Source organism: Phascolarctos cinereus, unplaced genomic scaffold (assembly GCF_003287225.1).
Source record: "Phascolarctos cinereus isolate Bilbo 61053 unplaced genomic scaffold, phaCin_HiC Scaffold_9;HRSCAF=440, whole genome shotgun sequence".
Lineage (NCBI taxonomy): Eukaryota > Metazoa > Chordata > Mammalia > Diprotodontia > Phascolarctidae > Phascolarctos > Phascolarctos cinereus.
This window is the reverse complement of record NW_027556402.1, coordinates 1,184,497-1,208,856: the sequence shown is the minus strand read 5'-3', so window position 1 is coordinate 1,208,856 and position 24,360 is coordinate 1,184,497. Positions and strand designations below refer to the sequence as shown.

General features: G+C 47.2%; 1 protein-coding gene and 1 non-coding gene across 4 annotated transcripts in view; one reads left to right on the top strand and one right to left on the bottom strand.

Annotated features, from left to right (window-relative positions):
• The window catches only part of TUSC3 (tumor suppressor candidate 3), a 68,606-nt gene extending 45,109 nt beyond the window's left edge, over window positions 1-23,497 (bottom strand). For 2 of the 3 annotated variants that reach the window (XM_020976764.2, XM_078148742.1), the window contains exons 1-3: window positions 23,192-23,497; window positions 8,787-8,956; window positions 161-278 (exon numbers count right to left, since the gene is read on the bottom strand). In XM_020976764.2, the coding sequence (XP_020832423.1) occupies window positions 161-278; window positions 8,787-8,956; window positions 23,192-23,377 (474 nt within the window). In that variant the 5' untranslated portion in view covers window positions 23,378-23,497. The remainder of the gene's footprint in view (window positions 1-160; window positions 279-8,786; window positions 8,957-23,191) is intronic. The other variant, XM_078148741.1, reaches the window with a different exon arrangement.
• LOC144455571 (U6 spliceosomal RNA) lies at window positions 12,200-12,302 on the top strand. Its single transcript, XR_013484284.1, has one exon. It is a non-coding gene; the product is annotated as a U6 spliceosomal RNA (small nuclear RNA).
• Window positions 23,498-24,360: the final 863 nt, after the last annotated feature.

Genomic DNA, 24,360 nt, shown 5'->3' with positions numbered 1-24,360 from the left:
AAGGCTAAGGCAAAAGAGATGCACCCTAGTCTCTGTTGGCACCCATGCATGTCACAAGAAACACAACGCTCATTTGAGCTGTTTACATCACAATGGAACTGTTCCCATCTTGGGACCCATTGGACTAGACGCCACAGAAAGAATAAGTATCTGTAGGTACCTGCTGGAAAACATCTGCACCTTCATCATAGTCCACTACGCTGAAGAAGAGCTTGTTGGAGAAGACCGAGGAGTAGCGCCAGGAGTTTGCCAGCACCTGGTACTCTTCATTGGCCTGCCTGTGGGAAGCAAACACAGGATGTTTGAGTGCCTGCTGGCCTCCACTCAACGAACAATGGGGAGCTTCTATTTTGTCCGGTGAGAGACAACAGCAAAGTGGCTTATCAGCTGTTCTCAGAACACAGCAGGGCATGTTTGGTATGTGCTGTGCCCTGCCCCACCGACATTCACTGGGGGTCTTCAAGAGGGCAGCCAAACAGCCTCAAACAGAGTCCACAGAGGAATTCGCCACCGCCCCAGCTCCCACTGCACCTCCACCTCTCGGGATCCTTTGTTTCATAGACATTCTCAAGCACCACCATCTCCAGGAAGCCATCCCCGATCCTCTCAGGAGCTAATGCCCTAACCCCTCAAAATTAACTTGCATTTACTTTGTAAATATTGACTGCATTTCTATCTCATTTCCCTCCAAGCTGCACTCAAGGCTGTCTCATTCATGTCCCAGAAACTATTTCATGCTGGAAGCTCGGTCCAGCCCTGGAATTCACAAAAGGGAAGTACACTCCATCACTATGGCCTCTCTAGAGCCCCCGCTTCACCAGGACACCCAGGCCAGACAGGCCTTATTCCTCTCGAGGCGGCACCTGAGACTTTCCTTACCAAGACACTGACTGGACACCTTTATTTCCCCTTCCCAACCACCCACCCCTTCCACTTTCTTTTACATGTCGTCTTCTCTCATTAGAATGATGTGATTGCTGTTGTTTGTTCATTCTCAAAGAGGACCATGACACCAGGGAGGTGATGCAATTGGATTTAAGTGAGGCAGGGCTGTGCAAAGTCACCAGCCTCACTTTCTTCTCTGGAGCCATCTGGGTCTGGTGGCAAGATATAGATCAGGATGACTGGAGATGGCCCAGGATACAGTGGGAGACCTTGGCTTTTCTAAGCTAAGGTTTTCCCAGGTCTCAGTTTGACTAAGGCAACACCTATTCAGTGATTTAGACTAGTTAAAAGCGGCGGCAAAGAATGGCCTCTTTTACCCAGTCCTCATGAGAATGTAAGCTTCAGAGCGGGAGGAGGAAAAAGAAGGATGTAAGTTTTTTGAGGGCAGGAACTATCTTTCTGCTTGTACTTTTTTTTGGTGTTTCTTTGTTTAATACAATTTTATTTTATTTTCAGGTTCAACCTCTCTCTGGGTCACCTCCTTTTCCTCCTCCCCAACTGAAAAAGCAAGAAAAAAAAATGGCAAACACATATAATAAAGCAAAACAAATTCCTGAACTGATGATGTCAAAAAAAAAAAAGCTTCAATCTAATCTATACTGAGTCCATTACATCTCTACTAGGAGGCAGGCATGTTTCATCTTCAGTCCTCTGGAATCATGGTGGTTCATTGTGTGGACTGTGCCTAAGTCCTTCAAAGTTGCTGGCTCGACAATATTATAAACTGTTCTGGTTCTGCTCACTCATTTTGCATCAGTTCACACAGATCTTCCTTGATTTTTCTACAACTATCCCCTTTATCATTCCTTCCATCATAATCATATACCACATCTTGTTCAGTCACTCCCAAATTGATGGACACCCCCTCTATTTCCAATTCTTTCCCACCATAAAAAGAACTGCTATAAATTCTTGTGTACAAATGGGTCTTTTCCCCATTTCTATTATTTCTTTGGGATACAGAACTAGTAGTGGTATTGCCAAGTCAAAAGGTATGCACCGGTTTGTAGCCCTTTGGGCCTAGTTTCAAACTGTTCTCCAGAATGGCTGGATCAAGTCACAACTCCACCAACAATGCACTAGTGTGCTTATTTTTCTGGACCCCCTCCAGGATCTTTCATTTTCATCTTGTCATTTTTGCCAATATGACAGTTTTAAGATGGTTCATCAGGGTTATTTTAATTTGCATTCCTCTATTATTTGTGATTTAGAGCATTTTTTCATATGGCTATTGATTCTGTTTCTATTTCTATTGCCAACACTTAGCACATTACCTATCATATAGTAAGTATTTAACAAATGCTGGTTGACTTGCTGACTATACACATGGTGTCTCCTGACAGAACGTAAGCTCTCTGAGGGCAAGATTGGTGATTTATAATGCTCAATGACTGAATGACTGATGGAGATGAATTTTGTAGAAAGTTAGGAATTCTATGAGGCTATAAAGTGGAGGTGAGGAGGAAGTGAATCCCAAGCAGGGAATATCATCTGTGTGAAGGTAAAGAATTAAGGAATAAGAAACATTTCAGTGTTTCCCATGTGCCAGTCACTGGCCTAAGCATGGTGCGTAAACCATGCTCTCAGTATTCCTCCAGGTAACAATGGAACACAGGAGGTTTTTATCAGGTATTGCCTTACTCTCAGTATACACCTGGAATACCCTTTTGTCCCATCACACACTCCCTGATGCTCTTTCTCCATTCAAAATATTTGCTGCCCACTTGTACCAGTCCTGTGCCCTCCCACTGGGTTAACAACTTTAAGTCCCTGGACATGACTGATATCTTACTGAACTTGAGCCACCCATTTTAAAAACAAGAATAGCTAGGTATGAGTTGCAAAGCACTTTACACATTACATAGATGATCTCATCTGAGAGGATGCTTTGTTCCTGTCATTGGAAGGTTAGAAAACTGAGGCAGAATCTTATCTAAAAAGGGGTCAAGATTATGGGGCAACACTCCCTGACAGGTCAACATCCTAACTTTGAAGCTGACACTTATGAGGGTTGAAAACTGTCCTCAATGATCTTAATTAACAACTCTATCTGTGCAGGGAGTCTGAAGTTAGCACCTGAGAGGTGAGAAGTGAATCCAGCAAGTGCCAATCTTGGTTATGGCCAGGAAGAGCTAAAAGACTGAGGCTGAAGGACCACCAAGAGCTCAACCACTGGCCTCTCAGATGGATGGAGAGAAAAGGCCCAAGAGCACTTACCTGAGGACAAGGAAAAGCTTCAAGAGAAGCTCTCCCTGCCCTGCAGCCACCACCCTCACAAGAGGGGAGAGGAGAGGAGCAGGAGAGGAGGAGAAGAGGAAGAGGAGAGGGAGGAAAGGAGGAGAAGAAAGGAAAGGAGGAGGAGGAGGAGAGGAAGAGGAGGAACAAGAGAGGAAGAGGAAGAGAGGAGGAGAGGAGGAGGAGGAGGAGAGGAAAGGATTCTCACAAAGGAAAAACACCGGGGATGAGAAGGTTTCCAAAGGTTTTCTGCACGTGGAGCCAGTGTTATGAAAGAGTCAAAAATCACTTTCTGAACAGAAAGACCCAGACTCCCTATTCATCCAAAAGTCAGGATGCTTTATTTAGTTGTTTTTGGAATCACTGAATTGGAAGGGACTTTGAAAGCCAGTCGAATCAGCACTTGACTGCGAATCCCTCTGAAACATCCCCTCAAAAGCAGTCCACGAGTCTTCACTTGCAGATCTCTGTAACAATTCCTGAGGTGGGAATGGGAGCCCACCCACTGGAAAAAAGCAACTGTGGAAAATTCCAGGAAATGGTCAAAACTGAAGATCTCAGACTTTATGATGGCAGTATCACTTGCCCCTCAAGGTTCCTGACATTTCTACAAATACACAACCAGTTGCTACTGATGTCAGACTTTGTTGGAGCCAGACTGTGGATGGACTAAGGCGTAGACAGGAAGTTTATAGGAAGGAAGAAAACAAGTAAGCACCTCGTAAGTGCTAGGTTCTGTGCTATGCACTCTACAAATATCTCATTTGATCCTCTCCACAACCCTGGGAGGTCTAAGGAAACTGAGGTGAACAGAGGCTAGGTGACTTGCCCAGGGTCACCCAGCCAGTGTCTGAGGCCACATCTGAACTCAGGGTTTCCTGACTCCAGCCCCAGTGACCTGCCTCTCTCTCTGTTTCACAATACAGGTCATGGGGAACGAGGAAAGGAGTTCTGGGGCCTGGTCCGGCCTGGCTTGCTTTGGCAGACGTGTGACTGACGAAAGGAGGGAAGCGCTGGAGGGACGCCATTAGGGACTCTCCACAGTATCCCAAGGCAGAAGGTACATTAATGTCACTAAGTACAATTTTGGTGTCCCAATAATCCCGCCTATTTATCCAGCAGTGATCAGGGAAAGCTGGGCACACACGTATCATCTCTGAAAGGTTACTCGCTCTTCGCTTACCGACCTAATTATAAAGCACTAATTAATGAGCAAGCGTTATAATCAGGCTAGCGCTGGGCAAGGCGCTCAAAGCGGGCAGGCTGGGCCGTGGGAGGCGTCCTTCCCTCGAGACCCTCGCCGTTCAGGAACAGCGTGAGAACAGACAGGATGGCCACCAGCCTCTGGCTCTACAAACTGCTCCCGCCTGCTGGGCCACTTCTTTTCAGGCCCTTCTGTGGGACCACTGATGATCCACATTGATGAAGTGTTTGCTAGGTACTACATACTGTGCTAAGTGCAGAGGATACAAAAAAGACAAGAGGCATCCCTTGCCCTCAAGGAGCTTACAATCAGCATCCATTTCCTGCCCCCTAAGCATGCCGCTCCCTCAAGACTCTGTCAACTCTGTCAAAAGCCCACTCCCTCTCTCTCTTTCTCTTTGGTGATCCCTTCAGCTCCCGGAAGACCGCTTATCTCTAGGCAGATGGCATCTCTCCCCTGAACTGCCACTGGCCATCCCACATCTCTACCAAGAAGGGCATCTCAAAGGCAACAGAACTCACATTTGTTCACTGAAATCGCCTCTCCTCCTCATTTCCCTTTCTCTCCTGAGGTACCACTACCTTTTCAGTCACCCAGGCTGGCTGACAAGATCAGAGTCAGCCTCACCTCATCCATCTCCGTAACCAGCGACAGCTGGAGAGTCTGCCCAACCCTTGCTTCTGGCCTGGCTATGCTTGAGGCTCCTCTGCCTCCCCTAGCCCTCTTCAGCTTCCTTTTGGGTGCTGTCTTCCCTCCTTAGACTACAGGCTCCTTTAGGGCAAAAACTGCCTCTCTTTTCTCACATCTGTATCCCCAGGGCTTAGCACAGTGCTTGGCACACAGTAGGTGCTTGATAACTATTTACTGACCACCCTAGCTCCACGCCATCTCACATTCACCCCCTTCTCCCACCCTGATTTGAGCTCTCCTCCCCTCTCACCTGGACTTCTCATCAGTCCCTTTGCCTCAAGTCTCTCGCCACTCCAATGCACACTACACGTCACTGCCAAGGGCCACAGACATGTCGCTCCTCTGCTCAAGAGGCCACAGGGGTCTCTTTCTTCCTCCAGGGATAAAGTGTCCTCTGCACCTCAGCTTCACACTCAAGCCCTCCACAGTCTGGACCCAGCCTCCCTCTCTCAGCTTACCGTACTTAAGTGCCTCAGCACAATCAGTATCCTAGCTAAACCAGCCTGCTGGCTATCCCATTAACCAGGCCCTCGTTCCGTCTCCTAATTCTGTGGCTATCTACCAGGCCTGAATACATTCCCTCCTCACCTCTATTTGAGACTAACTCTACCTTCCTTTAAGGGTCAGCCTTTCCTTGGCTGTTAGCATTCTCTCCTTCCTCAAAATATCAAGACCCCACAGATGCTAGGTGTATATGTGGGAGACTATACCCCAGGTTTATGGGGAAGAGGATTTATTGCACTCTTCTCACTAAGCCATTTCGGTTGTGAGCTAATAGTGTCCTCTGGCTGATTGCCAAAAGGTAAATATACAGGTGGGGGCTCATAATCTATGCTTTTGTTGGTGTGGATCCCAGAGTACCCTGAACCTGGGATATTCACACTCCCAAGGACCCAGCCTGTGACCTAGGTGGTCACCCTGGGCAACACTTCAGTATTTGCATAGTGTATTCTCCCAGTGATCAGAAGTTCTCTAGGGGCAGCTAGGTGGCGCAGTGAATAGAGCTCTGGCCTGGGAGTCAGGAGAACCTGAGTTCAAATCCATCCTCAGACACTTAACACTTACTAACTGTGTGATCCTGGGCAAGTCACTTAACCCTGATCGCCTCACCAAAAAGAAAAAAAAAAGTTCTGTGACCATACTGATCCATCCATTTAGTCCCCATAGGTCCAGCGCACAGCCTGTTACTGTTCATAGAGCAGGCACCTAAACAGGAAAAAAGGCCTGTGTCCATCCCTCAATCATAGGTGCTATGCTTGTATGTGTCTGTATCATCGGAGGTATAAGTCTAAATCCATCTGCCCAGGAATGTAGGTTAACTAATGAATGTTTGATCCAGTTTTTATTAAATAGGCCTCCCTGGCAGTTTCCTTAAAGTCCTGACTAAAATCCTACCTTCTACCAGACACTTCTCCAAATTCCTCTGACTTCTAGTGCCTTCCCTCTGTCCTGTATATGACTTGTCTGTATATATGTGTTTCCAGGGTATCTCTCTCGCCAGACGGCGAGCTCTCTGAGGGCAGGGATTGGCTTTAGTTTCCTTTGTATCCCCAGAGCTCAGCCTGGGACGTAGCGGGCACTCCAAGCGTAACGCCTGCCTGCCTGCCTGATCAAACCCTAACCTTTCAGATACACGTGGATGGCAATTCGGTACCTCTATTCTGCTCCACTGATCTAGTTCTCTGTTATTTAAAAATTCAATATGAGATAGTTTTGTTTCACACTGTGAAAAGGAAGGGGATGGATTCAAGAAATACTGAAGAGGCAGAATCCATTAGCCTAGGTAACAGATTAGACACAGACACCTACTAGCTGCGCTGTTTGCCTCAGTTTTCTCATCTGTAAAATAGGCTGGAGAAGGAAATGGCAAACCACTCCAGTATCTTTGCCAAGAAAACCCTGAAATGAGGTCACAAAGCAAAGAGATGGACTTCATTGAAAATGAAAACGACAAAAAAAAATTCCAGATGAGGAAACTCCCCCTACAAATGCAGCTTAGCCCCTTCTCTCTCTTTACTTTTTTTTTTTTTAGGCAGTTGGGGTTAAGTGACTTGCCCAGCGTCACACAGCTAGTGTCAAGTGTTTGATCTGAGGCCAGATTTGAACTCAGGTCCTCCTGACTTCAGGGCCGGTGCTCTATCCACTGCTCCACCTAGCTACCCCAAAACAGACATTCAATGAAGTAGAGCAATTTCAAGCATTCTTTTTTTTTTAATTTTTCTTTTTATTTTTAGGCAATTGGGGTTAAGTGACTTGCCCAGGGTCACACAGCTAGTAAGTTTCAAGTGTTTGGTCTGAGGCCACATTTGAACTCAGGTCCTCCCGACTTCACAGCCAGTGCACTATCACTATACCACCTACCTCCCCCTTAGCCCCTTGTCTCAAAGTGTGGCCTGGGAGCCCCAGAGGTCACTAAGGGGATAGGTGAAGTCCAAACTATCTTCACAATAATACTAGACTATTTTAATTTCTAATATAGTAACACCAATAGATACAACACACATACATAAAAGCTCTTGGGGGGGGGGGAGGTCCTTCATAAGTTTTTAGAGCGTAAAAGGGTCCTAAGACCAATAAGTTTGAGAAGCAACGTCTTAGAGCATGGCCTAGGGCACTCAGAGAATTACGTGTCTAGCCCAGGGTCACACAGCCAGTCAGGTTCAAAGGTGGGACTTGAACTCAGGTCTTCCCGCCTCTGGGCTGGTGTATCTCTCCCTACTATCTCTCAATTGCATCCCCGCCTCCCTCATCAAACAATGGTCACCTCTCTCCTGGATGCTAATCGACTGTACCCATCACTGGTCCCTATTTCCAGGCCCCTTCAGTCTATCAGGCAGAGGTACCACGATGGGCTTCCTGGGGCCCAGGCCTAGTCCTGTCCCTCCTGGGCTCCCCTCAATAAACTATCCCGTGGTGGGAAGACCCACCCGGGACGTTCTGAATTATGGAGAATCCACAAACTGGCCTCTACCACAGCAGCTACAGCTGACTGCCCAGACAGGCACACCGTATGCCTGGGGTTTGCTGCGCCACCCTGCCCAACCCTAATGCATCAGAAACCTTGCTTTCCTACAGATTCTCTTCTATAAAATGCGCCTCCCACGCGCCATCCAGGCTGTCTTCATTAGGGGACAGGAGCTCCCTTAGCCTTTTTAAAGTGACAGGCAGACTTGTGTGGGGGAAAAGGGGCCTGATACACAGGCATTATTATACACAGGTATATAACCCTTCCCTTTCACTGGGTGCCGTTTTGCAAATTTCTAAATATTAAGCAGCTTTTCCTCTTAAAGTGGGCAAATTGCACTTTCAGATGTTAACTTCAGGGGTCTAATTTGCCTCCTGCCTGGAATATCTGAATGGAAGACAAGCAGGAATGAAGTAGCTTTGCCTGAACAATTCCAGCACTCAGACTGGTAATGGCAATGTAATAGAAATCACGGTAAGCAGACCAGCACTTTTTAAACCATGGAGTTGTTTCATTTGTATCTGATGCATACCATGACCTTCTCTCCGACACCCCTCAAATATTTAATTTAATGGAATCATAACAGTTATCTACTGAATTCAAGAGAGCTGCATGCATCTACCTCCCTGGGAAACGATTTTAGAACACTCTACCTTCCTTCCCCGGAGTGGCTCAGTGTAAGAATTTTGATCAAGAATAAGCAGTCTTCAAAGGAAACGAAAAAGGGAAGACCTCAGAAAATGTTACCTGCACACGGAGCACTGCCTCTGTGGCTGCAGGGCCGTAAACATCACCACAACTGAGTAGTTCCGGGGGGGGGCCTTCACAAACCTCCGGAACTTGTCCCCATTCATTCGGATAACTGAGCGCCTCACACTCCAGTCCATCAGCTGCTCCACTTTTTCAGCCAAAAGGTTCTGAAATCAAATGCAGGGATTCGACGTCATAATATAATCAGCCCCCTCACGCCGGATGTCTGGCCCGGCCAAGCCGCCTGCCAGCTGCCAGTGATACTCCTGGTGCCCAGTGCTGACCGCGTCACTCAATCCCTCCAAAGTAAAATACCAACTTGTCTACATCACATTTAAAGCCTTCGACCTCCAGCCTCCTTTTCCAAAGGTTGGTGTACCCCATTCTCCTTCTGGTTACCCTGGCTGACATGCTCTTCTCACAGTCCGCATACTGTCTCCAATCTCTAAGCCTGTGCCCAGGCCATCGGCCCCAAGCCTACACCATTTCTCCCCTCTTCTCTGCCTCTAGCTCCTAAGTGCCGTCTGCTTCAAGGGGCCCCAGCTCCCAGCTCCCGAAGCGATCCCCTCAGATCCCCTGGTCACCACTCTGTGGTGATCTTCTATTGGCTGATGTGTGAGCTGGAAGCTCCCGGAAGGTAGGGCTGTCTGGGGCTTGCTTTGTGTTCCTACTACTGATGAGCACAGTGCCTGACACATGACGACTGCTTAACAAATACTTGATTGTTTGATTGATAAAAGACCCACAGGAGCTCGGGACACCAAGAGGCCCAGGACAGGTTGGCTGCATGAGGATTCCATGAGAGAGAGCACACAATTCCTCCCTGAACACTTCAGGGATCTGGGAGTGGGCTGGTGGGTGCAGCTCAACTGAAGGGGCCCCACTGTAACCCTCTGCGACTTAGGATGAGCCGGCAGGGTGGCCGTACTGGCTACTTCAAAGTCAGCCTCTCGGAATTTTACTGGGGCCATCCTAAGACTGCAGATGCACCGTCCACTCTCCACAGCCTTGCTTGGGCCCGTCGGCTAGCACCAGCCTGATACCCTAAGGCCATGAGGCTCTGAGAAGCCTCCATAACCAAATGAAGCATCTGAGGAAGACGTGCCCTTGATACACTTATTATTTTTTTTTTAATCAAGTACATATGTGTACACACACAGAGAATCAACTTCATTTGAGTTGTGGTTTAAGTATTCAGATATTGTGGCTATTCTAAGCCTGAGCCAGTATAAGACAAATTGTAAAATTGGCTTAAGCTAGAGACCATTCAAACAGGAATGGAGTAGAAGCAGTGAAGGACCACTCTGCTTGGACTGAAGTTACCAGCTATTGGTAGTGACTCATTATAATCAGACCGGGAGCCAGGGAGACCTGGGTTCATGTCTGGCTTCTGACACATCCTGGCTGTGGGGCCCTGGACCCTCTCAGGTGTTCTAGGTCACTCTCTACAACTAGAACATGCATAGAAGCTGCTGGCCTGTCTGCACTGGTGGGGGGAGTTTCTTAGAACAATACAATCAAAGGTCCAGTTGGCCCCTATCTCTAGACTCTAATCAGCCAGGTTGTGACCCACCATGACTCATTTCTAGGCATCTGACTCACTGTGGCCAAAGGCAACACCAGATTAGAACACAAACTTGTGGAAGGATGACAGACGTGTCTGAGCAACCTCATCTCACAAGGCAGACAGAAGCGGCCCCCACCCAGAGGGTAAAACCGAGCTCAAGGCAACTTGTGAAAGACATGAATGAGCCAAGGACCAAGGTGAAAAGGGCCCTCCGAACAGACAGAAAACACAAGAGAGGTGCAGAAGGACCACAGCTCCGTCCCTGGTGCACACAGGGAGGAGCAAATGGAGTGAGAGGGGATGGCTGCTGAAAGGGAGCCCTTCCACAGTGAAGATGCAGAGCAAGCCATTTCCCAGGTACCTCAGGGAAGGAAGGAGACCAAAGGGCAGGACAAGGGCCCGGCCTGTACTGATACCAAGACAAGGGATGGCTCCCCTGCTCTCCAGGGTCTGGAAGAGGGCCACCCTGCACCAGCGGGGGCACCAGCAGGAGAGGTCCGGGACCACTGCAACAACCATACAGCATCCTTCCCACCTCACAGATGAGAAAACTCAGGGTTCCAGCAGGCGTGCCTCGTGTGGGCTGATTTGAAGAAGAGAATGACACGCTGCCTTACTTACAGCCTGTCTTAAGGCGAAACGGCTGCCCTCCAACAATTCAAGGTCATTGAGGATTCCCCGGGAGATATGACAATGGAAGCGCCCTGCTCAATGACAGTCAAGCTCAGGAGAGGCCTACGACAAGGGCGACATAAGCTCAGCCAAAGTATCTGTACCATAAGGGGGATCCGGGGCAAAGTCCAAGCTGGGGAGGGATTCCCAAGGGATGATGTGGACCTCCGGATGCTTCCACTTCGGGGACGGTGTCTGTCGCATGATCGTCAACACCCAAGACACTGCCAAGCTTCCTGGAAGAGAGCTGGGACCCAACGTCGTGACCTTGGCAGCCAGGGCGAATGACCTATCTGACGTGGCATTCCACACAATCAAATCCTATTTCTTAGGAACAACATAATTTACATAGTTTGATTTTTCTGTCAAACTGGGGGAACTCTAATTACTCTGAAGTCAAGATCACACTTGCTTTTTGACAAATAATGATACAAAAACTCCAGAAAGAGCAAGAAGCCAGTCTTTGCCATGTGCTTTTAGTGAATGACCTGAAAGCCAAAATCAGAAACCATGTCAACTTCCAAGAGCATCTCGAGGACGCTTGTCCAATCAGCATCGGTCAAACATCAACGTTCACTCATTCTGAGAAATTGCATCCAGTCAAATAGATAACAGTGTTCCAAGCTAACAAAGCTTGTACTCAGGACACAAAGATTTCTCACTATGTGGAGGGTCTAAATAACACAGAAAAAAAGTCATTCATATAAATGTGCTGCATAAATTAGCTTGAGGATAGTAATACAGATAGCTTTCAAAACAAAAACAAAATCTAAAGAATATCTGAATAATGTTTAATGCACTAACTTGCTGCCATGTATTACCATAATCCAATACATTAGATGCTGAAATTATACATACATTGTAACTACCTTTTTTAATGTCAAGCAACATGGGGTGGGGAAGAAGGGGAAGGGCTCACCCTCAAGTAAAACAAAACTAACAGATAATGCTCATATCACCTCCAGAGAGCTAAAGCCTACTTTCAGTAAGTTAGTTATTCAGTCACTCATTTAGTCAACAAGCAATTATTAAGCACCGGCTGTGTGCGAGGCACTGTGCTAAGTGCTGGGGATACAAAGAGAGGCACAAACACTGTTCCTGCCCTCATGAAGCACAGTCTCCTGGGGGAGATGTGTAAATAGCTAGGCATGAATGAAATAAATGAATGAGCGCTTCCTCCAGCAGCATATATATATTAAAATTGGAACATACAAAGATTAGCATGGCTTCTGCACAAGCATGACATGTAAATTCTGGAAGCATTCAATATTTTCATCTACCCATGAAATAAATAAGGACATTAAGGAAATGAATAGAATTTCAGAAAAGTTAGCTATGACAAACCTCTGAAGAATACTGAATGGGAATAGAAGTATACTTATTCTCAGACATGGATGGCACCTTCACAAAAATCTACCATATATTAGGGCATAAAAACCTCACAAAAAAATGCAAAAAAAGGCAAAAATATTAAATGCATCTTTTTCTCACCACAATGTAATAAAATTACAATTGATAAAGAGCTTTTCAAGCATAAAGAAATTAACTGGAAACAATATTGTGGGTTATATTTGGTGGGGAGGAGGAAGGCGGGGGTTCTTTGCAACTCCAGTACTTTGCACAGTGCCTGGCCTACTGACCCATTGAATAAAATAGCACAGATCTGTGGTCATTTTCAGAACAATCTATTCTTATCAGCAACAATTCTAGAACACTGTTCAGGAATGTAATGTTTCTTCAATTACACTCAATTTTACCAAGTCATGGCGTATTCTATAGCTCAACACAAGACTAATGTAATTGGCATACACCTGACACTGATTACTTCAGACCTATCCTCATTTATTATTATTATTATTATTTAAAACTACTGCCTCTCTAAGGAACAGTGGATGAGGCTAGAAGGGCTCCAGAAAAGTCTGGGGACCAGCCTTGGCCCATTGCCTAAAGCTCAGCAGCCTGGAGATCGGTGCTTGGAAGACAAGAGTCTATACAGTTAGAAACCCTAAGTTCTGCAAGGGTGGAAGGATGAGACAGGTAGTACACGCTTTCTTTGTTCATATTCAGCTTCTTTCACCACTGAGTCACTGATTGATATGTTTTAGCAAAAGCCAATGGGGAAAGGCTAGTTTCTTAGGGGCCTGCTCTAGGACTCATACTGCTGCTTCTGTTTTTCACTCCAAGGGCTGCAGCCAAAGCTCTCATCCTGGAGTGCAATGGTTTCCCAACTTAGTTCTATGCTGTGCCTGCAGATTTTTTTTGAATAAATAAAAGCAAAGACACAAGCAAAAGCAAAGGCCTGTGAGACTCAATGATTGGTGTCACCTTTCCACAACTCCCAAACCAAGGATGTGTCAGTAATTTCATTAGCCATTTTCCAATTATTTAGAAACTAAGTAATTGGCACCTAGCTCTAAATTCAACCTTTCCAAGCAGCACAGGAAAACTGGAGAAAAGTATATGTGAAACTTGCAAATCATGCAGTTATAAATAAAGTCTTTGTAAAATGTCTTCTTGAGAAAATGAAAGTCACAGGCCTGGCCCTTCTAAAACCAATCAGTGATGCCAATGAATGAAACTAGAGAAGTCACACAACTGGGCTGAGGGTGGGCCTCCTGGGAGCTAAGCAATGCTCTGACTCTTCATTAATTGATGCTTCATCCCACTCCCCAGAAGGTCTGCTGCAAACAAACATCTCACATCCCCTCAAGGTGAGGTCCTGATTTTTGATCTCATCACTCCACTGACCCTGCCACCACCCAATTTCCAATAGGTAATTTAGTCTACTCTTCTCCTCCTCTAATGATAGGCACAACCATCCATCTGCAGTGTCTATCTGAGAGACAGACAGATAAGACATAGATAGATAGACAGATAGATAGATAGATAGATAGATAGATAGATAGATAGATAGATAGATGATGGATGGATGGATGCATATATGCATGCATACATACACAGACTGAATAATAAGCTGTATACATTTCTCATTTAACTTCATGTCACCACATGGATAAGAGCCATTTTCATCCATTTAAGTCAAACCTTTCTGAGTGAATACAGTAGATAGCCTCCAGGATGTTCTACAGTGTTCTGGGCTTTGAGACAATTAGCATGTCAACTGTAAAGAGGTGCATCTCGATGACTGCACCATCTACAGAAAATCTCTTTTCCCCTTGGAATGTTCCCTGGACTTCCACCATGACCATAGTAAATATCTGTGGCAAGCATACATCTCATCTCCCCACCTGAAACCTTGACTGACATGAATTATCAAAGCAGTATCCATAGTTAGAATGCTCCCTGCTCCCTAACGTCACTTCAAGACTCTCCTTTCGTGTCTTCATTTATTTCCTTTGATTTCTACTTGTTAAAAAAAAATTTTCACCCAATTCAAATTATAGGAGCTATATATAGTATACTAATTCCCATGTTATACTCCTTCCTTTCCCAAGGAATTCAGTGCCTGACTCACTACCTTCTCCTCTCCAATTCCTTCCCTTATATACTAGGATGCTTTACTATTCACATAACTCTCCTCCAAATTCCCTAACTTAGCAATGCTTTAACCTCCTCAAATTCCAGGACTCACTCCTTCATTCCACTTTAGCAACACATAGGGAAGGTCACACATGAGAAATTCACATCGGTTTTTTTTTGTTTCTTTTTGGCTAGGCAATGGGGTTCAGTGACTTGCCCAGGGTCACACAGCTAGTAAGTATTATGTGTCTGAAACCGCATTTGAACTCAGGTCCTCCTGAATCCAGGGCTGATGCTCTATCCACTGTGCCACCTAGCTGCCCTAAGAAGCTAGATTTCTATACCCAACTAAGAGTGCATATACAGTCTTCCCTCTTTGAACCAATTCTGATGAGAGTGAAGCTCAAGCATTGACTGCCATCCCCTTCCCCATTTTCCCCTGCACTACAAAAGCTCTTCCTTGAACACCACTTTCACAGTTAAATTTTCCCCAGTCCCCTCTCCCTTCCCCCTTCTCCCAGTATATTCCTCTCTCAGCCCTTAATTTACTTTTTTTAAAATCATCTCATCATAATCACCTCATACCAGTGCCCTCTGTCTATGCAGACTCCCTCTAACTGCCTTCATAATGATAAAAGTTCTTAGGAGATACATATTTCAACTTCCTATATAGAAATGTCAATAGTTTAATTTTATTGAATTTCTTATGATTACTCTTTTATGTAAGGTAAACTTTGTATGCTTCTCATGAGTCTTGTGTTTGAATGTCAAATTTTCTGTTCAGCTCTGGCCTTTTCATCAGGGGTGCTTGAAATCCCCTATTTCATTTAATATCTATTTTTTCCCCTGAAGGGTTATACTTCTTTTCTGGGTAGATGATTCTTGATTGTAATCATAGCTCCTTTGCCTTCTGGATTATCATATTCCAAGCCCTCCACTCCTTTAATGTGGAAGCCACTAAATCTTGTGTGATCCTGACTGAGGCTCCACAATATTTGAAAAGTTTCTTTCTGGCCGCTTGCAATATCTTTTCCTTAACCTGTGAGCTCTGTAATTTGCTATAATATTCCTGGGAGTTTTTATGTTGGGATCTCTTTTAGGAGGTAATCAGTGGATTCTTTCCATTTCTATTTTACCATCTGGATCTAAGATATTGGGGCAGCTGTCCTTGATAATTTCTTGAAATATGATGTCTAGGCTCTTTCTTTGGTCATAGCTTTCAAGCAGTCCAATAATTCTTAAATTATCTCTACTTAATCTATTTTTCAGGTCAGTTGTTTTTCCAATAAGATATTTCTTTCCCCCCCCCCATTTTATTTATTTTTTTGGGAGGCAATGGGGTGAAGTGACTTGCCCAGGGTCACATAGCTAGTGTCAAGTGTCTGAGGCCAGATTTGAACTCCAGTCTTCCTGAATCCAGGGCCAGTGCTCTATCTACTGTGCCATCTAGCTGCCCCTTTTTTCATTCTTTTAACTTTGTTTTATTGTTTCTTCATGTCTCATGGAATCACTAGCTTCCATTTGCCCAATTCTAATTTTTAACTAATTATTTTCTTCAATGAGCTTTTTTTAATCTCTTTTTCCATCTGGCTAAGCCTGCTCTTTAAGGAGTTCTTTTCTTCAGAGATTTTTTTGTGCTTCTTTACTGGTAGGCCAATTCTGTTTTTTTAAGGTGTTATCTTCTTCAGTGTTTTCTGTGCCTCTTTTAACAAGCTATTGATTCTCTTTTCTTCTTATTATTCTTATTATTTTTGCATCATTCTAATTTCTTTTCCTAATATTTCCTCTACCACTCATCACTCTAACACTTGCAGGAATTCTTGTCGGGCTTGGCTCCAATTAGCATTTTTCTTTAAGGTTTTACTTGTACCTGTTTTCACATCATTGTCTTCTTCCGAGTTTGTGTCTTGGTCTTCCCTTGTGGTTCTTTTTTGTTGTTTGTTCATTTATCTACCCTATTTATTGACTTTTATTTTATGTAAAAGTTTGACTCTGTTCACCTGAAGGTGGGGAAGCACTGTCTCAAGGTTCAGGCTTTTTTTTTTTTTGCTCCTGTTTTCAGAGCTAGTTCTGGAGCTCTGCAAGTTCTCAGCGTTTCTAAACTGGTGTAAAGCTGCTCAATGGTATCCTTTTTGTCTCTGCATCACCCCGTGCCTAGCACAGCAGGAAGATAATCCATTTTTTTAAGTGGATGACTGAGTCATCTCTGAAAGCCCAGTATTCCAAATAAAAATACTGAATGTCAAGATTAGAAGGCAAACCCTGAAACTAGACTTTTAGTCAGTCGACAAGCACTTAATGGCTGCTAGCAGTCCAGAACCAGGCCTGCTCCAAGCCAGGCCCAGTGCTAAGCAATGGAGATGCAAAGGCAGGCAAAGACAACCCCAGACCTCAGGAGCTCCCATCTCAGGAACTGAGGCATTAAAGTTCCTTTGTTTTTCAAGAAAGTCATCTGCACACTACTGTGGTTGTCCTTTGTCTTTTATTCTGGGAGTGGACCAAGGATATCAGGAGGGTGATACCTTTGTTCTCACAAACAGTCATCCTGACTTTACCAAGCCCAACTGGGAGAGAGAAGCCAGAAGATGGCCAATGGATCCATTCACCCATCACAGAGCCCATCAATTCTCTAAGCTAAAGAAGAATCATACCACAGCAGAGGTAACGCTGGCTATCACACAGGGTCTACAGAACCCACACTTTGCCCTAAAATCAATGGCCACCAGGCCTCTAGGAACCTGCAATACTTGCCACTGCTGCCACCTGGCTAGAGGGCTTATCCCCCAATGTCATGGGACAGCTCAACCTCAGAAAATCTAAACTGTGGGAGACAAAAGGGCAATGGAAGGGGGGGCGGGTCTGATTGGTGAGGAAGAATTAGCAGTGTGAGAGCAAGGATCCCGCAGGGTAGCAGGTGCACAGCTTGGGCACTGCACGGGGACTCGTGGGGTAGTATCAGAGGCAGGTCTCCTGAGCACTGGTCCAATGAAGGAGGGGGACAAAAACAGCAGAGGACAGATGGGGTGAGGGCTTATTAGCTGTACCACCAATCATTAAATTACCAAAGAATGTACAACATGGGAGAAAGACCACTGGGTCTTTAAAAGTCAGAGGACCCGAGTTCAAATCCAGCTGCTTCGAATGGGTGAGCCAGAAGCTCGGTAAGCTGAGGTCTGATGACTGGTGCTCTGGGGGGCAAGGTCCAAGGGAGATCATTCAGGAAACAAAGACGCAGAATATGCCAAATTATTCACAGTAGCACTTAGCAACTGCAGCCACTGAGAGAGAACAAAGTGGGCCAGATAGATGCCCATCACCTGGACAGTGGCTGAAAGGGGAAGAACAACAAAAGACGCTGGTAAACAGAGGCAACATTATTGTGCAGTAGACACAGGGAAAGATCATTAAAAATAACAGCATGTATTTCGATGGCATTTTATGGTTTGCAAAGCACATTGCAAAAAACGACCTCATTTGAGCTTCCCAGCAACCCTGCCAAGGAGGAGCTATTTATTAATCCCATTTTACAGCTGAGGAAACTGAAGCAGACAAAGTTTAAGTTACTTGCCTAGGGTCATATAACTACTGTCTGATACTGGATTTGAATGAAGGTCTCCCTGACTCCAGGACCAGGGCCCTATCCACGGCACTACCCAGCTGCCTAAGATTTGTATAAACTGATACAGAATAAAAAAGCAGAATCAGAAAACCAATATCCACAAGTGATGGCTCTAGAAAACAAAGAACGGAACACACGGAAGAGGTGGGGAGCTACTGGGCTAACATGTGGCATACATCATCCTGTGGAATCACTGTGTGAGATGTTCTTGCTTCACTGGTTTTCTTTGTTACACAGGAGGATTCAGTCTATTGGGGAAAGGTGTTCCCCCTGCCCCTAGAAACGACTGGGACAAGAATAAAGTCATTGAGATTCAGTGTACTTAAAATCTCTTTTAGACCAAGCACGTTCACCAAGAAGCATGACATTAAGCAGGAGCCAGTGCTTGTAGCAGAGCAGACTGCACACACACCGTGGTCAAAAGTGCATGGAACCCCAAAGCACTGACCCTTCTTCCTCAACTTGGTAAGTAATCTCCCCTAGCCCCGCAGCACACAGAATTCAACACCCCAGGCAAGGAAAACAAGGTGGAATTATGCAAGAAAAGGTCCCTGTTGGAGCCCTTTGATTTGGAGATCCTAATATCCAAAATTAATCAACATTTTTAAAGTGCTGACTATGTGGAGAGAGAGATCCTGAAAACTCAGCAAATGCGAAGACCACTCCCACGTGTACAGCAACATCCACTTACTTGTGATAAGTAACATACACATACAACTGGGGAAGGTCTGAACAAACTGCAGGACATTCATGTAATGGAATACCAAGACCCTATAAGGAAAAAGGAGTAGGAAGATTTCAGATAAGATGCAAAAAATCTGTGAAGTGCAGCTAAGTGAAGGAAGCAGAGCCAAAAGAATTCACCCAACAACTCAATGAGGGAGCCCCAGCAATCTAGATCAAGCCTCCAACTACCAAGGTGGAAGCCCCCTGAGGAAAGGGACACCCTAGCAGCTCTAACAGGTCCTCACTTCACTTTGCATCAAAACAAAATGTCCTAATAAAAAACATCTGAAAAAACACCGTAAGCTGTGGGGTGAGCAGAGGGCCCAGGGCACCCTCCAGGCCTTCCCATCATTTCCTAGTATTCGTCATGGGGTAAGGCCCATGGCAGACACAATGTGGAGAAGGAGCACGTAATTTGCTCTGCCTTGGATCATTCCTCACCCACTGCCTTCACCCTTCCTGGCTTCAGGATTTACTCACAGGTGTTTCTGCACACCCAGCTTCCCAATTCATCCACCTCTTTGGCTATCTCACGTCCACTTAAGCTGCCCCAGGAGCTGCCACACCTTAAACGCGGCCATCCCCAAATGGTTCCCTCTCTAGGATCTCGCCCACTAAATGTCTCCTCTGTGACAGGTTCTGAGGCATCCGCCTTCCACCAGCACATGTTAAATTCTTTAACCACTGAATTCCAAGAGCTGCTGGTGTCAGAACGAGTTCCTCCCCACCCCAAGAGCTAGCAGCCCTGTGGTGAGGACCCTCTCTGCACCTACTAAGCTGGCCCTTACACAACATCAACTCAATCGAGCAGGCAGCTTTCTGCTCAGGCCCTGAACTGGTGGTCCACCGGACAACCCTAGAGCTCAGGGCCTCTCACCCCCACACCCCAACATTACACAGGAATCCCTGTTCTCTGGATTCAAATCTGAGTTCTGAATTTATGTGTAACCTTGCACAACTTAGTCATAGCCTTGGGCAAATGAGAGCCAAACTCTATGACATCTGCACCCGTTCTAACAGAGGAAATGATTTTTCTCTGGTCAAAGGCCCTGGTCACAAAGCCAGGGTCGGAACACATCCTCATTGGCTGTTGTTGATATTACTGGATTGACAGGTCCCCCATGCTCATCATGTGTCACTCCAGCCTCCCTGGTGGTTGGGGGGGGGGGTCCATGCTGTCATCCAAAGCAGAGCGCTCAACCCGAGGCCACAGGCTGGGTCGGTACAGTCTTCTGTGGGCTTGGCACAGACAGAGCTTACTGAATTGCTAATACACAGCAAAGTACCAAGGAAAAGATTTCCATACTTAGACAAGAGATTTAGATTAAAAGCACTTGAAAGGGAGTGGAGAAAGATTAAGCATTATTTTAAATAAGCAAAGGCTCTCTTCCTAAGGCGGGGAAAGGTATTTTCTCGAGACATCACAGTGTTCTAAATTATAAGACACCATTTTGTCCTGGAGAAATAAACTGCCCAAACAGATGGTGACATGTAAACAAAAGGAATCCTCTCTACAGAGGAGTGACCATCCCAGTGGAATGCACACACTACTTTAGAGGTGCAGCCTCCACACTTTACCTTTACTGTTAGGCTTTCTATGTTTTGCTCAGTGAGCCTTTAGGATTCATATCACACACACACATTCTGTCTCTCTGTCTCTCTCTCTCTCACACACACTCATTAGCCCATTTTCAATGGCCTCACAGTTGAGTCACAAGCACTAAATGTTGCAGGGGAATTACAACAGAAGACACACACAAATCTAAACCAAACTGTTGATAACATTTCCTCCCAGCACATGACGGAGCCTGCAATTTCACTGAGAGGACTGAGATCACACAAGTTGGGCTCCTTTCTCAGCATCACTGGCCTCCCCAATTCCCTCTCTCCCCCACACTCTTCTGGTTCATTCCCCACTAAGGCCAAGGCCAAGCCTTCTCCCTGCTGGGTCAAACTCGGCCTCAGGCTCTCTCCCAACAGCCCACAGCCAGCATCTCTCCTTTTCCACCCATCTTCAGTACTGCCTCACCCCCGGCCCCTCTGTTATCTGCCGACAAACATGCCCGGGCTCCAGGCAACCTAACAAAATCTTCCCAGAACCCTTCTAGCACCATCAAATTGCTGCTGCTCTTATCTGTTCCCAAAGCTGTTAAACCTCTTTAAAGTTTTCCTTTTTTAGGAATCACATGACCAGCAACATGGAAGAACAGACCTGTGCAAAGCAAAGCTCTCCAACCCAAACCTTAATGCAAAGGAATTAAATGCCACATAGAGTCACTCCAGAAGGGTCAACCCAACAGGAGGCCAGACCCTGCTGACCACCCTCCCTTCTGATGCCCTCTTCTCTCCAGGGTTTCAGGATACACCACCCCCTCCCCTGGCTTTCCTTGTCCTTCTCTGATGGCTCCTTTTCTGGATCCTTCTTCAGGTTATACCCCCTAACTGCAGGTGGTCCTGGGGCTCTGTCCTGGGCCTTCTGCTCTTCTCCCTCCATACTGCTTTACGTGGTGATCTCATCAGCTCCTGTGGGTTTAGTTATCATCTGCTGATTCCCATATCTACCTGGCCTGCTCCAGTCTCTCTGACCTTCAATCTCCCATGTCCTACTACTTTTCAGACATCTTGAACTGGATGCCCAAAGGACATCCTAAACTCAATATATCCTAAACAAAACTCTTTATCTTTCTTTTTCTTTTAAATTTTTTTTTGGAGGGGAGGCAATTGGGGTTACATGACTTACCCAGGGTCACACAGCAAGTGTCTGAGATCACATTTGAACTCAGGTCCTTCTGACTCCAGGGCCAATGCTCTAAGCACTGCACCCCTCAGCTGTACCATTATCTTTCCCCCTAAACCCTCCCCTCCTCCTGCCTTCCCTAATACTGTCCTCCCAGGCCCTCAGGTTTACAACCAGGAGTCATCCTGGATTCAGCACCATCTGTCACCCCCAACATCCAAGCTGTTGCAAGGCGAGTCATTTTTCTCTTTGACATTTCTTGAATAATAAGTCCCCTTCTTTCCTCTGCTGCTGCCCCAACTCTGGGGCAGACCCTTATCACCTCCCACTGGGACTGTTACAATGGCTGCTGGTCGACAGCCTGCCTCAAGTCTGTCCAACTCCAGCACATCTTTTACTTGACTGTCAAACTGATTAAATAAAGCACAGATCTGACACCTCACTCCCCTCAGTAAACTCCAGTGGCTCTCTATCACCTTCAGGATCAAATATGAAATGCTGTTTGGCATTCGAGGCTCTTCATAATCAGCCTCTCCTACCTCTCCACTCTTCTTACACCCGACCTTTCCCCAAGACCATAGGCTTAAATGACCCTGGCTTCCTTGCTAGCCTTCCAACTCAATGTTCCATCCCCAGACCCCCAGTGTTTCCCTGGCTCATCCCCATGCCTGGAATGTTCTCCTCCCCCAGCCTCCTGGCTTCCTTTAGGTCGTAGTGGAAATCCGGCCTCCTCCAGGAAGCCTTTCCTGGGCCCCCATCATTTTAGTGCCTTCTACTGACTACCTCCCAAGGGAATCTGTGGGTCTGTCTGGACAGGCTGTTTCCATGCTGTTTCCCTTATTACTCTCCGAGCCCCTGGAGAGCACAGGCCCTGTTTTTGCCTTTCTTTGCATCCCCAGCAGAGTGCCTGGTATGTAGTAGATGCTTAATAAATGCTTGTGGAATGGCTGGATGATATTCTGCATCTTTGTTACTGAGGGATTTCACGGGAAAAGTAACAAAGTCACAAAGAACTTCAAACTCATTTTAGAACCAACCACGGAACCATCGGTCCATAGGCTGGTGACCTTGAGAAAGCTGGAGACGCGGGTCATCACAGGCATCCTTGGGGAGAGAGGTCGGGCCGGGTGGCCCACCAAGGGGGAGAGGGCGATCCCACTAAGGAAGATCTCAGACCCCCTGAAATGCTACAGGGACGTGCGACCAGGCCACGAACTGCAAGGGCCCCGCCCCAGGGCCCCACCACGAGGGCAGGGCAGCACAGGAGGTGGCCTCCTCGCACACTGCTGGCGCTTAATAAGCATTCCTGGCCAGATAACTGCGCCACCCTAACCCACTTTCTGAGGGGCAGATCCCACCCCAGGGAGGGGTTTAACAAAAAGGGGTGGGCGCGCGCGAGGACGTCCCCAGCCGTTGCCGTGGAAACCTGAGGACGAGGCCGAAGCGCAGACACAGAGGTGGCGTTGCCCGGCAACGCGGCCCCGTACACCCGGCACCCCACCCCCACGGAGCCTGCACCTGCTACTTCCCCGCGCCCTCTCTGCGCACGCGCACCCAGCGCCCCTCCGCCCGGCCGCGCCCCCCCGCGAGCGCTCCCATACCTCCTTTTTCTTCTGGGCCACGCTCGGGGGCGCGCACAGAAGCAGCAGCAACAGCGGCAGCAGGAGCGCGCAGCTCGCGCCCGCCAGGCCCCACCGCCACCGATCCCGGCGATGCCTGGTCGTGCTGCCGCCCCGCGGGGACGGTCCTGCCGCCACCGCGGCCGCCTCTGACCTCGGCGCTGCCATCGCCCGAGCTCCGGTGCCCCCGCTGCCGCTGCCGCCGCCGCTGCCACAAGAGTCCAGAACCGACCGTCTGACCAACAGCCGGCACTGAGGACCGCCCCGCCCCACGCCGCGCGCTGAGATACAGGAACTGCGCCTGCGCAGTCCAAACCCAGGCCCCGCCCCGGCTCCTCTTCCGCCCCACCCCCTGACAGGGAGGCTCTATGACGGCCCGCCTCCTGAGGCAGGGTTGCTCTCTGACTCCGCCCCTTCCTCACCAACTCTATAGCCCTCATTTCTGGCCCCGCCCTGTCATGGCGGCTCCTCTCCAGCCCTCTTCAGTCCTTCCAGTTCTGACTCCACCCTTCTTTGGGTGACACCCCTCCCCCACCAGCCTAGGTGTGACTCCGTAGATGATTCCTCCCCCCCATCTTTGGAGGTGGCTTTTTGTAGAGAAAGTCCACTAGGCCTGGGTGTGTCTGTGTGTGACTCCTCCCCCTACCCTAGGTGTGTCTCTCTGTGACTCCTCCCCCTGTCCCCTGGGTGTGTCTCTACGCGAATCCTCTCCCCAAGTTCTGGGGGCCACCTCCAATAGTCCAGATCCTTATCAGGAGGCCACTGAACCCATATGGCTCTGGAGGAGAAAGTGAGGCTGTGGACCTTGCACAGCCCTGCCTCACTTAAATCCAATTCACTTGCAAGTCAAGGCAGCACTTCTCTGATATCCCTTCCTGATGTCACGGTCCGCTTTGAGATGGAAGGTCAAACCACAACCTGTGAGTAGTATGGGCTGTCCCTCTGGGGTCTAAACTGGCCACTTCCACTTGGGCAGCACAGCCCTTTCCCTCCTTCCTCCTTTCCTTGTCTTCCCTTGCCTGCACTCTTCCTCTGTCCACATGGGTATCACACCCTTACCTGTGGGTGCTCTGCTCAAACGAATGTAAATCTTAATGGCTTAAACCTAGAAAGATATTTTTAAGGTTTAAGGGCTAGATTTCTTTCTCGAG